Source organism: Monodon monoceros, unplaced genomic scaffold (genome assembly GCF_005190385.1).
Source record: "Monodon monoceros isolate NGI ecotype Baffin Bay Population unplaced genomic scaffold, NGI_Narwhal_1 Super_Scaffold_6, whole genome shotgun sequence".
Lineage (NCBI taxonomy): Eukaryota > Metazoa > Chordata > Mammalia > Artiodactyla > Monodontidae > Monodon > Monodon monoceros.
In genome coordinates, this window is record NW_021703783.1 from 17,598,226 (window position 1) to 17,611,993 (window position 13,768).

Genomic DNA, 13,768 nt, shown 5'->3' on the forward strand with positions numbered 1-13,768 from the left:
AAATCATTTATAGTCGTGTATTGTTCTGCTGGTCACAAACATTGTATATTCAAAATAGGCTGCCTATATCCAGACACTCAGTCCCTTTTGGACACAATATTTAATTACTGTATTAATTTTAGGTGTTTCTTCCTACTTATGCTTTAAACATTTGTTTGCCTCTCCTTGTGAGAGTTGACTTGCCATATTATTTTGAATCTTGTATATGGTAAAAATAAATCATGTTATAAGATAAAGGCGCCCTAGTTATTTTAGTTTACCTATGAGTAGATATGAACTGTATGGTTCTTAACACTTTCTTTTTTATGCTGTTTTGTTTTTAAACAGGCTTATAGCACGTCAGCTTGCTAAAATCCATGCTATTCATGCACACAATGGCTGGATTCCCAAATCTAACCTATGGCTAAAGATGGGAAAATATTTCTCTCTCATTCCCACAGGATTTGCAGATGAAGATATTAATAAAAGGTAAAATTACTTTTACATTTTAAATTATGTTTTACATTGCTTTGCTCATATATAGGGTTTCAAAGATAACTGTAAGGTTTTTGTGTATAAAATCTGGATTGGTTTATCTCTTTGCATTTAAGTAAAATAAGCATTAATTCATTTGACTCTCAAAAGGCACTACAGAAATTTCCTTCCCTTCCTACAGCTGACTCAAAAAAAAAAAAAAAGAAAAATAATCAACCCCTATAAAAGTGGGGAAGTGGTGAGCCAAGAAACAGATATGGAATGTTTATTTGGCAGTAAGCGTAATATAAAGATTACTATGAATGGGTACATTTTTCGTAGTGTGAGTTGACAATAGAGACCTTTTAAAAAAATTCCTTCTGTCCAAAGAAAGCCTGTTCTGAAGGGGCCTAGAGATCTATACTGGGACAGTGTAGTAATATTGGAGTATGAAAAAGTTTGGGTTTTAGTTTACTGTGACTATTTAAGTCTCATGATGTTGAAAATTAATTTACTGGAGTCTCAGCTTTTGTAGGACTTCAGGTTCAGAGTGACTAAGGTATTTCATTTCCTATATAGAAAAATGTGTAAATCAGTATTTAGAATCCAAATAATATAAACATGTTTCTTTTCTTCCAGTTTTATTGAGATATAATTGACATACAGCACTGTGTAAGTTTGTATACAGCATAATATTTGACTTATATGCATTATGAAGTGCTTACTACAGTAAGTTTAGTGAACATCCATCATAAATAAACAAAGACATAGAAAAAATTATTTTTCCTTGTGATGAGAACCCTTAGGATTTACTCTCTTAACAACTTTCATATACAACATGCAGCAGGGTTAAGGGGGCTAGTGCTGGCCTTCTGGTGGGCAGAGCTGGGTCTGGGGGAGCAGGCTGTGGGACCAGAGGTCCCGGATGTAGTGTCGGCCTGCTGGTGGAAAGGGCCCAGATCCCAGAGGGTCCTGGGCCTAGTGCTGGTCTGCTGCTGGGTGGAGCCAGGTCCCAGCGTTTCTGGCTGCAGGGCCCTGGGGTTCCCCAGAGTTGGTATTAGACCCCAGTGGGCAGAGCTGGTTCCTGGCACAGCTGGCTTTGGTGTCCAGCATGTCCTGGAAATTGGTGTCAGCTTGCTGGTGGGTGGGGCAAGATCCCTGGATGCTGCCTGAGGGACCCAAGGGGTCCTAAAACTTGGCCTGCTAGGGCGGGCCTGGGTCCTGGTGCCAGTAAGCTAGAGGGAGGATTCCAGAATGGCACTTACCAGGGCGAGTGTCCTCCTGGTAGAGTGAGCTCCCCAAAATGGCTGCTGCCAGTGTCTCTTAGCCCAGGGTGGGCTCCATTTGCCTCCTGCCTCTCCAGGAGGCTCTTGAAGATCAACGGGTGGGTCTGACTCAGGCTCCTTTCAAATTACTGCTTCTGCCCTGGATGCCAGAGTGTGTGAGATTTTGTATATGCCCTTTAAGCGTGGAGTCTCTGTTTCCCACAACCCTCTGGTTCTCCTGAAAGTGTGCCCTTAAAAAGCCAAATGTCTTCCCAGTGCAGGAGTCCCCAGGCTAGGGATCCTGCTGTGGGGCTTGTCCTCTCTCCTGTGGAGAACCTCTGCAATTGTAATTATCCTCCTGTTTGTGGGTTGCCCACCCAGGGGTCTTGACTGTGCTGCATCTCTGCCCCTTCTACTCGTCTTCTTGTGGCTTCTTCTTTATACCTTTAAAAAATCTTTTGTGCCAGTCTTCTGGTCTTTCTCGTCAAGAGTAAGCAGCTCTGTAAGTAGTTGTCGTTTTGATGGCGCCAGTGGGAGCCGGTGAGCTGAGTCCTCCTCCTCCTCCATCGCAGCCACTCTTGACAGACATGCAGAGCACAGCCCTGCTGGGACCTTCTGAAATACTCAGCGGCACATGCCTCAGAAACCACACCAGACGTGTTTTTCCATAGTGTGATTAATACTAGTGCAAAAATTGGAAATTTTATTTTGTCTTTATACCTGAAGTGTACATGAAGATTTCAGCTTTTGTATTCAGGAAGTCTTTGCTTTAAGAACAACAGAAGTAAGCAGGACCTGTGGATTTTTTTTCTTGTTTCTTTTAATTTTTTATAATTCATTAGCGAAAAATAGCTGTATTGTTTTGAGCTTGATTATTTCAAAGATTAGTTTGACTCACTCTGTGTGTGCTTTATTTACATGTAGTTTGTCAAACTTTGAATGGATAGGGATATTACACCCCTTTAACTGGGATAGGCAGACACCTGGAAGTGTGTCGGGTGTATTGGATATTCAGAAAGTGATAACATAAAAACAAAAAAAATTCTCTTTTGAAATAGCTATTTTATTGAAAGATTTTGGGAAAAACCACTTTAGAATAAGTAGATGGCAGTGGTGCAGAGTTGAGAGGCAGTATGGTACTGTATGGATTAAGAGTACAAGACTGGAGCCAGACTGCCTGGGATCAAATCTCAGTTCTGCTGTGTAACCTTGGACAAATTACCTATTTATTCTTCCGTAAAACATAAATAACAAAGGTAGTATATTTACCTTTTAGGGGTCCTGTGAGGATTAATTGAGTTGGTATATATAAATTTCTTAGAACCGTGCTTGGCCATATAAGTGCTAAATAAATGTTAGCTGCTATTTTTAAAATTATTATTAGTCAGAGAAGGTTACTTCAAATGCTTGAGGTTAGTGATACTTGGGTAAAGCTGGAGATGCAGTGTGGTAAATAATGAAAGAACCTCCCCCCAACAGAAAATATACAACTAAAACATTAAAAACTGTTAAAATATTAAAAATGTTTCATATTTTCTTCCATTCCTTTTTGTCTGTACATGATTGTAATTATGTTAATAATCCTTTGAATCCTATTATTTCCATTCAACTCAGTACTTTTAAAATAAATTCTTGAATAATTTCACCATTTTAAAAAGCGCATATAAGGATCTCTGTTGGAAGGTATGTGTAGAAGAGAATGCAGGAGTGGGGAGAACAATGAATAGGCAAATTCATTAAAGTAAACTCAGTGATACAGAATCTTTTTTGTGCTATAAAATGGAAAATGTAAGGGGTAATTTGAGGGACGATATAGAGAAAGAATGAAGAGAACTTATTTTGTAAGCCTGATGGTGCTATTGAAGAATTAATAGTAGCACCTTATTTTTGTTCCATTGTATTTTTATCAAATTATTACAAATACAGCACAATAAATAGTACAGAAAAGAGTGTAGGATAAAAAGCCATGATCACTAATCCTTCTTGCCATACCAACACTCACCCCTCCCAGTCTGACTACTGAGGCAGTTCTCTGTAAAGATGAGTATTCTGTGATGTGGTTACCATATGATAGTATCATAATTTTATATGATTAATGATTGTATGATTATCATATAATAATGAGTTGATTTATCAATCGTAGATAATATCTGTTGACTATCAAATGTGACTTTAGCTGATTTATACTACATTCACCCTTCCAAGCTTGAAATACATGTTTTAGTTCTTTAATGGACTATCTTTGTAACTTTACATAATATACTTAAACTTTTTATTTAACTCTTTGTGTCTTGGTTTCCCCCATCTATAAAATGGACATAAACATAAGACATTTAGAATAGTGGTAGTAATTGTTAGCTGTGAGATATATATATTATTCCCTCACCCCATTTTGTACTGATATATTTTTTACTTTTCTGCCCTGCATTTTAACTGTTGATCTGTTTCTTTTTATTCATGTTTAAGTTCTTTTTAATGGTTTTTCTGTATTCTAATCTTTAGAATAATTGGCTTGCTTTAATTCAGAAGTCTGTGCATTTAAATGGAGAGGACTTATTAAAAATAGATTTTCTTTGGTATGTATAGAAATATCGAATTACTGTGTCATGCACCAGGAAGTAACATAGTGCTGCAGGTCATTTATATTTGAAAAACAAACAAACTGAGAGAAAGAGATCAGATCTGTGGTTACCAGAGGTGGGGTATGGGGAAGGGGGAATTGGATGAAAGTAGGCAAAAGGTTCAAACTTATAGTTACAAAATAAATAAGTGCTAGGGATGTAATATAAAACATGATAAATTAACACTGCTGTGCGTTATATATGAAAGTTGTTAAGAGAGTAAATCATGAGTTCTCATTACAAGAAAACTATAATTTTTTTCTTTTTCTTTTATTTTGTATCTTTGTGAGATGATGGCTGCTCATTAACCTTATTATAGTAATCATTCCGTGATGTATGTAAGTCAAATTATGCTGTACACCTTAAACTTACACAGTGCTGTGTGTGTCAATTATATCTTAATAAAACTAGAAGGAAAAAAATCAGTTCTATATGACAAAAAGAAAAGAAAAGAAGATTTTATTCCTTAATGAAACTTTAAAAAATGTTGCCATTAATATAAACAAGATATAACTCTTTTTTTTTTTTTTTTTTAAACTGAAAGGTTCCTAAGTGATATCCCAAGCTCTCAGATTCTTCAGGAAGAAATGACTTGGATGAAGAAGATTCTTTCTAACCTGGGCTCACCTGTTGTGCTTTGCCATAATGACCTGTTGTGTAAGAATATAATCTACAATGAGAAACAAGGTAGGTGTTTGACTTTAGCAGTGAGTAAGGTTTTTTTCTTCATGTTCTTAACAATCCTTTGATCTTTGTGTCAGTAAATTTAATTCAAACGCAAGGGTTAAAAACATGTGTGCAGTCTTCAACATTTTCTTTTGGTTACAAAGTCACAGTAACTGTGCTAAATTAGGAATACATATTCTCTTTATAGTTGTATAAAATATGTTTCTTAGAATTGGTTTATTAGAAACAGTTTTTGGTTTCTGTTAGAGTTTTAAATGAAAACTGATAAAATGACTTGGTTTATGAATTTAATTGTAAATATTTGGTAGTTCATGGTTTGAAAATGCACCTGCTTGTAATGGGAGTAATTGAAAAACCAGCTGACATTGTACTATTTTATAAATATAGAAATTTTTTGAGTGTCGGGGGGGACAGCAGTATTAGAAGCAAGTATGTCTCTAGGTTTCCTATTACCTGTTTATTATACTGATTTGTTAGATATTTTGATGCTAAGGAGGGAGCCACAGATGGAGGAAATTTTATTTGTAGTTGCTGAAATTTTATCTACTAAAGTAATAATCAAGACAATTTAGTAAATTGTTTTAACATTTTTTGAGATGGTCAGTGAACTTTTTGGTGAAATGTTTTTTGGGATTGTTCCTATCTTGCTGTATTCAAATTCTCTGTGTTTTTATCGTTAAGAAACACTTGGTTGTATTATATTATTGGATAAAGTGGTTTGAGGTTTGGTTGCTAAAGCGGTAGGTGCCCTTCAATAATACATTGGCATTTTTAAAACATAATTTTGGTTGAAAGATTAACATTAATTCAAAAAGTCTGTTTGAAACTTTGAAGCTATTGCATTTTGTAGGAAACCAGTTTTGAACATAGGTATCATAGTTGGAAGATTATTTTGAATTAAAAGTGTGCTGTTGTGAAGATATTGAAGCCAAAGAATTCTGATTAAGTGGTCATATTATGTTAAATTACTATTTATGACCATTCTTATCAGACTGTAAGCTGAGACTGTGCTAATGCAAAAGCTTTTAATATTTGTAACTGACTTTAATTTGAAGAAAACGAACCAAAGAACACTGTCAAGGGTGGTAGACTGAAGCACATATTTTCAGAAACACACTTAAGTACCTTTTATATTTGATATTTTAATTTGGATTAGAGATTCTATTTTTTAAAAATTTTCTGAGCTAACATCTTTATTTTGAATGTCTTGAAGTCTGTGTGGAATCGTTTTTTGAAAACTTCAGGTGTACCCCAAAACATTAAGTACTTGACAGTGTCCTTTAATTTATTATTATCCATTTATTATATATAATTGTCATAGTATATATGTACTACATTATATACTAGTAACCAAATCTCAATGCCATTTGTGAGACTAGAGTATTAGTTATGCATTAAAGCGATGTATATTAGCTTTTAAGTTCAGTGCAAGATCTAATAAACACATTTTATATAACGGAATTTCAAGTGAGGGTCTTCATCTTACATTTGAAGTGGACACTCAGCTTTATTTTTAACTGCAAGTTAATTAAGAGAATCTGTTATTTCCTTTGGAATATAATTTTAACTTTTCATATTTTAATTTTATAAGTTTCTTTTGAATATTCATTTCACTGAACAAACTTGTTTATAATCTAAAACATAAGGGACCAAAAAAATCAGATTACTATGTCTTAGGTAAAAAAATTAATTTTTACTTTTTAATTTAACCAGTTGCCTGTCTAAACTACTGATTAGTGATATGAAAAGTTCTCATATTTTCAAATAAAATATTTATGCTTTAGTCTGGCTTTAAGAGTTCAAGGTTGTCATTGTTTACTTTACCATGAGTTACCTAAATCATACTTTTGTGTCTAATTTTTCTTCCCTACACAGAAGAATAAAACTCGCAGTTCAACAAGTGTAAATATGTTGATACAGGTTTTAGAGTTTGCCCTTCTTCACAGAAGTCTGTTATGTACCATTTGTTTCTTCTTGTCTTTGTGGTTATGTTTGTGTGTTAGTTGTGGAGATATTCTGTTATTTTTTTCTTACCAATGGCTTTATACTGTCCGTTAGGAAGGCTACTTTGGACTTTGTGGCATCCATTAAAATCAATTCCTATGTGATTAGTTGATACATAAGCATTAAGAAAACATGGTTGGAATATTGTTCAGGTAAAATCTGAAACTCATGACAATGGCAAGAAGCTTGTTCTTTTTATTATTATCTTACTCTGTTTCAAATTAGGAGCTAATGGTTTTGAAGTAATGTGACTATGACATATTTGTCTTTAGTTATAAGGAGAAGTAACATGCCTCATACTTTATAAAAGGTAAATTATATAAATTTAGTAAGTTTAATAAGCAGAAAATATATATATTTGAGCTGTAGCATAGCATTAGTACTTATAATTGCAATATCAAGGAGGATCATGAAAATTAGAAATGTGCACTGTAAAGTTCTTTACCTGAACTTGTTAATTTATTATAGCATCTAAAAGCCAAGTGTCAAGTCTTTTCAAATTAAAATGGTTTCTACAAAGAATAAATGATTAAGCTATATATTATGTTCACAAATGTGTTTGATTTGTTATCACTTGTTAAATCATTCATGTGATTTGAGGTCAGGACTTCACCATTTTGTATCCACCTATGATATATATAAAAATAACAAGATGAAAGCCACGGGACTAGCCTTTGCATCATCAATCTCAGTATCTCTCTGTAGTGTGTTTCAGACCCTTAATTTCTTGGAAGTACAAACTTTAGTTAAACTTCATGAATTTATATTGGATCATCTTGAAGTCTCTGCATGGACTTTTCAAACGTAGTGTTAGATTTTTTTATATGTTGTAACTAGATTAAAAATCTCTAAGTAACTCTTACAAGCAGATATATTACTCTTAAAAGAGTAATCAAACTCTTAACTCTTAAGTAACTTAAAAGAGAAGTCAAAAAGAATATAGATTTTGGAACCAAGCACACTCGTGTTCAAATCCCTGCTTAATCACATATGGAAGTAGGTGGTATTAGACAATTCATTTTATCTCTTCATTAAGTGTTTATATTTGATCCTTTACTATCTGCACCAGAATCACCTAGGGTACTTGGGAGACATGTAGGTTTCTGGGCTCCATCCAAGACCATCTGAACAAGAATTTCTACTGATGGGCTTAGGACTCTGCATGTTTAGCAGATTTCTAGGAAGTGCTTATACTGTTGATAGTCTAGAACTTTTTTTGCTTTATTTGAAACTTAGGAGATGATATCTACTTCAGATGGTTCCTGGCAAGATTTTAGATGATGCATGTAATGTAAATAGCACCAGACTAGGTGCTTAGCAGCTCTCAGTTGCAGCTATTATACCGTGATAGGAGTTGGCAAACGTTTTCTGTAAGGGGCTATGTAGTACATACTTTAGACTTTTCGTCCCATGTTATAGTCTCTGTTTCCACTATTCAGATCTGTGTTGTGGCACAAACACAGCCATATACTGTTCATATAATTCATGAACAAATATGTGTGGCTGCGTTCCAATGAAACTTTGTTTACAGAAACAGGCACTGTGGTGGATTTGACTTGAAACCACATTGTTTGCCAACCCCTGTATTATGTTTATAGGAGATGCATTATACAAAATGTATCTGATTCTGAAAAAGTGAAAATGGTTACTATCAGTATAAGCCAGAAGGATTTATGGCTCATTGGTATGCAGTGGCAATTCAGATTATCTTTAAGTGCAATTTACAGATTCTATCTTAACTATAACTTGAGTGATTAAAGTTTAAAAATGTATATATGTATATGTATATATACGTACTCATATATACACACACACAAAGACTGTGAGCACCCTGCAGTTTATAGGCATTTTCACCTGCGAATGTTACAGAACTGGTAGGCGTCACAGAAGAAATACTGCTTCTACTTGTTTTCATCATGTCAGTTGACAGGACTCAGGAATATGGGAGAAGAGTAAGCTTCCTTTCTGAAGTTGATGGTAGCTGTCAAGATTTTTGAAAAGTTAGTCAGTGCCAGGAATTAGGTGGTTGGTAAGACAGCAGCCCATTCCTTGGCTTCAGTGAAATGACATCTTAAAAAGGTAAGAAAAGTATACTTAATGATATGATGATAGAATTTGTTATATAATAGTAAAACCAAAAGCAGTGGTTCTCGCTCCAGAATTGTAAGATAAGACTTACATCAGTCATCTTTTAAATTAATCAGCAATTAATTAAAAAGAATTTATACTAAGTAGAACAAATTTCAGTATTGCTTATTGACTGACTTCAAATCTAATATTTTAATTTCAGCTAATCCTTTAACTGCTGACATGTTAGAAGTAATTGCTAAAGCTTTTGAATTTGTTGTCTCATGTCTTGATGCTCTGTCAGAATGTTTATTGGTGGCTGTTTTGTTTCTCCTTTTCCCCCATTCATAAAAGCTTCATAAAAAGCTCACTTGAAGACCTAATTGTAACTTAAAATGGCTGCCATTGATTATTTTCTCTGTCAGCGAATGCAAGAAGCTGATTCACAGCTATTTAAGGAAATACAAAATGAGTGGAAGAAAAAGGAAGCTTTTCTGGGAATTACAGAGTAAGCCAGGTTTTTCTTTAGAGTTTTAAATAAAACAATATAAATAGAAAATGGGTGAGTCACCATTCTTAGTCACTTGATTGACTCTAAATCTTATCCACTTTATTATTATTCATGAAAAGGCATTGATATGGTTGTTATTTTATTGATATTTAAACAAAGAGTTTTTTGTTTTATTTTAAAATTTAAATTTATTTTTTTATTTGCTAACCTATATTTTCCAGGTTGGAATTTTTATGAACGATAATCTTAACCTTGTTTTAACTTGTAGTCTGGATCACTATTTAGTATAAAATAAAATAACCCTAAATCAGGTAATAAAAAACTTTAAATGGTCTGTAAAAACCTGAACTATCAAGGAAGAGCTACCTAAAATAGTTACTAGTTCAGTGTTTTTTCTTTACTCATACATTCATTCCCACTGTATGTTCAGTCATATACTGGAATAAGAATGTCAGAAATGCCATATTTTGTTCCTCAATATTTCATGCTTATCCCCCGCTTCCATTTAAATATGTGTTATCATTGTGTCTGAGCATTTTCTGCAAAACCTCCATTTATTTCACTAGCATTTGAATACTTCCTGTGTGCTAGGATTTGCTCTGTGGATTGCATAAGGAAAAGTGGAAGGGACCTACTGCCTCTCCAGGAAGCCATGTGCCATGTAGTGGACGAGTTAGATCACAATACAGAAGTTTACATTCAGAATGATGAGTGCTGTGTGGTGAAGGTGTACACGTCCAGGGTAAAGTTACTGGACGCTAGAGTAAGGGATGAAGCGAAAGTTTCCCAGAACAGAATACTTCCTTTTTCTGTGTATTGGAGAGCATTTTGCCAACATTAGTGTAATCATGGTTACTTTTTCTCTCCGTTCTCTTTCTGCCTTACATAATAACACTGTAGAGCAAGTAGTAGAGTGAGTTGGAAACATTTTCAGGTTCTCATAATGGTTATTTTGCTTTTCATCTTTATCCTTTTCTCTGTAACAACAATAAATAAAAGGAGTCCAAATGAATGTATCATGTGAATTATATAGCCGTAGTTAATAAGCTAATTTTTTTGGCTTTAAAGTACTTTAAATATTATTTAAACTGTACTGAAATTTGAACAATTTAACTCAGAGTGTGGATTTCATTACTGCGAAGATACGTAAGAAACGAAAAAAGAAAAATGTAGCATTTGAACATTCAGATTATAGTTTTATTCAGTAATCTTATGCTTTACCCACTGTGTGCTAATTATATACAGATAAAATATAGTCTTAGCTCTTAAAGCAATGCTTTACTTTTTAGAGGTCAAAGATCCCTTGAGAATCTGGAAAATTGAGAATCCCCTCAGAATCTGCCTATATAAAATTTAGTGTAAAATTTTCGGGAGTATTTTCTTTCCGCCCTTGAATCCCCAATTAAAAATTCATATCTTAAAGAATTAACAAGATAGTCATGCCATATGAGCTATTAATTATTATAGTGATGTGGATGTTCCTCTAAATACTTGGAAAATTTAGAATTCAGAAGTTAAATTTGTAGAAGAAAAAAGTTCAGTACATTTTTTTGGTAGGAAAGCATTTTCCAGTAATTTGATTTTTCTGGCACCCGAAATAAGGGAAGCAGGCCTCTTTAATTTTACTTTGTTGCAGAAGATTAAATTTAAGGTTGAGTTCCACTTTGTTTGCAGTTGTTTGAAAAGAATAGTTAATGCAGATTAAAAAAATTTTTTTTTCCTTTTAAGCTTTGTGTCTTGTAAAATGTGAGTTTGCCAAATTTTCTTCATCTGCTACAGATTAGGTATGCCATTGTTGCTGCCATGTGGCGGCGCACCCGTGCTTCTTAAACGCACTGACTGGAGGTTTATCGCATCACTTGTTCACATGCACGGAGCCTGGTAACAGCCTCATCTGTATCTTGTTAGCTTCATTTTCTTATTTTTAAAATTTCATTATTTATAAACTCAACATAGCATTTAAAAATAAAGGCTAGTTTTAATGAATTAATGCTACTACAAAAAGTCATTGCTAAAATTTTCATACTGAAACAGATTTTAACTTTTGTTAAAATGATCTATGCTTCATTTAAATTGTATTTATAAGCAGGCATGTTTTACCTGCCATTTTATTTATGTTTGCCAAATTCTAAATATAATTTTGAAAATTGAAATTGAAGCTTTTGTTTATGTGGCAAAAGTAAGCTTCAGGACTGGGCTGTGTATTTTTATTGGCATGTAACAGTTAATATGAGCTCTACAAGAATTTGTGTTTAAAAGAGCTAAAGCAATCAACAGCTGCAATTTAAAACATTGTTTATTAAAACTATTTGGTTGGCTCAGTAATACAACTTGGTAAATCCTCTGGAATCCTGATTTCTTGAAGGCTGGGTGGTTAGGTATTTCCCAAATCGTGTTTAGTCTCTTATTCATCTTAATCCTTTTAAACTGTCATTTTTTTTTTCCTCCTAAAAGTAATGTTTATTGCAAAGAATAAAAGAAGAAAGGTCACTTGTCTACCATCTGAAATGAAGCTAGTAGAAACATTTTGTTTTGGTTTATTTCCATTCATCTTTTTTCCCCTATGCATTATTTTTTTTTCTTTTTTCCTCTCTTCAGGCATAATATTTTAATAATTTGGATCACTGTGTTTACTATTTTATGTCTTTTTTCATATAACATTTGTAATTCTCCTGGTCATTTAATAATTTTTGAAAATGAAATTTTTATCATGGCTGCAAAGTATTTTGTCATGATGGTGGTCTTTACTCTCTCATTCCCAAGGGTACCTGGAAAAAAATTTTTAAATATGTTCTGACTTTTCATTTCGGAGCTTATTAGTAAAGTGATTTGGTTAAAGCTTGTTCTGTCTTCCCATTCTGCAAGTTTAGTGAAGTGATTTGGTTAACTAAGACTTTCTGTGGAATAGTTTTTGTGAATTCAGGAATTTAAACTGGTTGAGTTGTAGTGGTTTATGTAGTTACCAACTTTTAAAAACCTTATATTATTTTGTCAATATGCATATAGATTTTGGTAACTGGGCTTTTATACTTTGGTAATCTCACTTTTTTTACTCTAGACTTGACTATTATAAAAATTTTGAATGAAATATTAAATACAATTACAGTAAATTTTTTGGCTTTTGTCTAAAATACTCCACTTGCCATTACATTTTTCTGTCATATAATTCTCTTTTTCTGAGTTTGAATATGATCAACATACATCCCCAGATTAAACATATAAATCTGTATGACACATGACAGTTCAAAAGCTCTTTTATCTGGGAAAAGCCAGTGTGTATAAACCAGAAGTTTGTTTTGTTACCTCAGCTTGATGTTTTAAAAGACAATGTAACTAGACATATGCTGTGCATTTTCTCAATATCAGCAGCTTAGAAACTATTCTTATAGCCATCTCTGTTCATGTATCCATTTTAACTGTTGAGCCCTGTTAGCCTTTGAGTTTGTGATCCCTTGATGTAGACAGTGACCCATTTTGATTTTTTCTTTTAATGTTTCACTCTGTCTCTCTTTCTCTCTCTTTTCTCGTCTTTTAAAAAATAGGACCTATATCTCTGTTGAGCCAAACCCTCTCTAATACTCAGTACTCGAAAATGAAGTGTTTATAAGCAGGAGTTTGTCCCCTGGGCAGGCGGAACAGGATAGTCTTTGGAGAATTATAATGAAATACGCATATCTGTATCTGTATTTAGCACTAGTTTAGAATAGGAATCTCTTTAGTTTATGTAAAAATTTCTCAAATTAAAAAAATATTTAAAAGCAACTATACCTTTGCTCTTTTTAAATGATAAAACAACCACCTTAAGGCTGCTCAAATATGCTATTGGAAACCTTAATTATGTAGCATTCCAGGAATATGTAAGAGTTTGATAGCAATTAACTTCTTAAATGAGGCATGTTGTTATGTTGATCAGCAAGTGCAGGGTTCTCAGAATTTAAGTCTTTGAAAGTCTGTATTTTATTTCCATATATAGATTAGCTTGTCAATTCACTGTTGGAGTATCATAGATTAATTTTTTGTTAAAGTTGCGTAGATTATTAAGTTTCCAAAGATAGTTTTCATTTCTAACCAAACTTGAATTTTTAAGTAACTGATGCCCCCATGTGGTTAAAGACATATTTTGCTTTTGTTTGAACTTGGAGAATGACTGTTTTTTGACT

At 33.5% G+C, this 13,768-nt stretch overlaps 1 protein-coding gene across 1 annotated transcript in view; it reads left to right on the forward strand.

Moving 5' to 3' along the window:
- ETNK1 (ethanolamine kinase 1) overlaps window positions 1-13,768 on the forward strand; it is a 68,061-nt gene that overhangs the window by 36,973 nt on the left and 17,320 nt on the right. Inside the window, exons 3-4 of the mRNA XM_029205405.1 lie at window positions 328-468; window positions 4,884-5,026. Of these exons, the coding sequence (XP_029061238.1) occupies window positions 328-468; window positions 4,884-5,026 (284 nt within the window). The remainder of the gene's footprint in view (window positions 1-327; window positions 469-4,883; window positions 5,027-13,768) is intronic.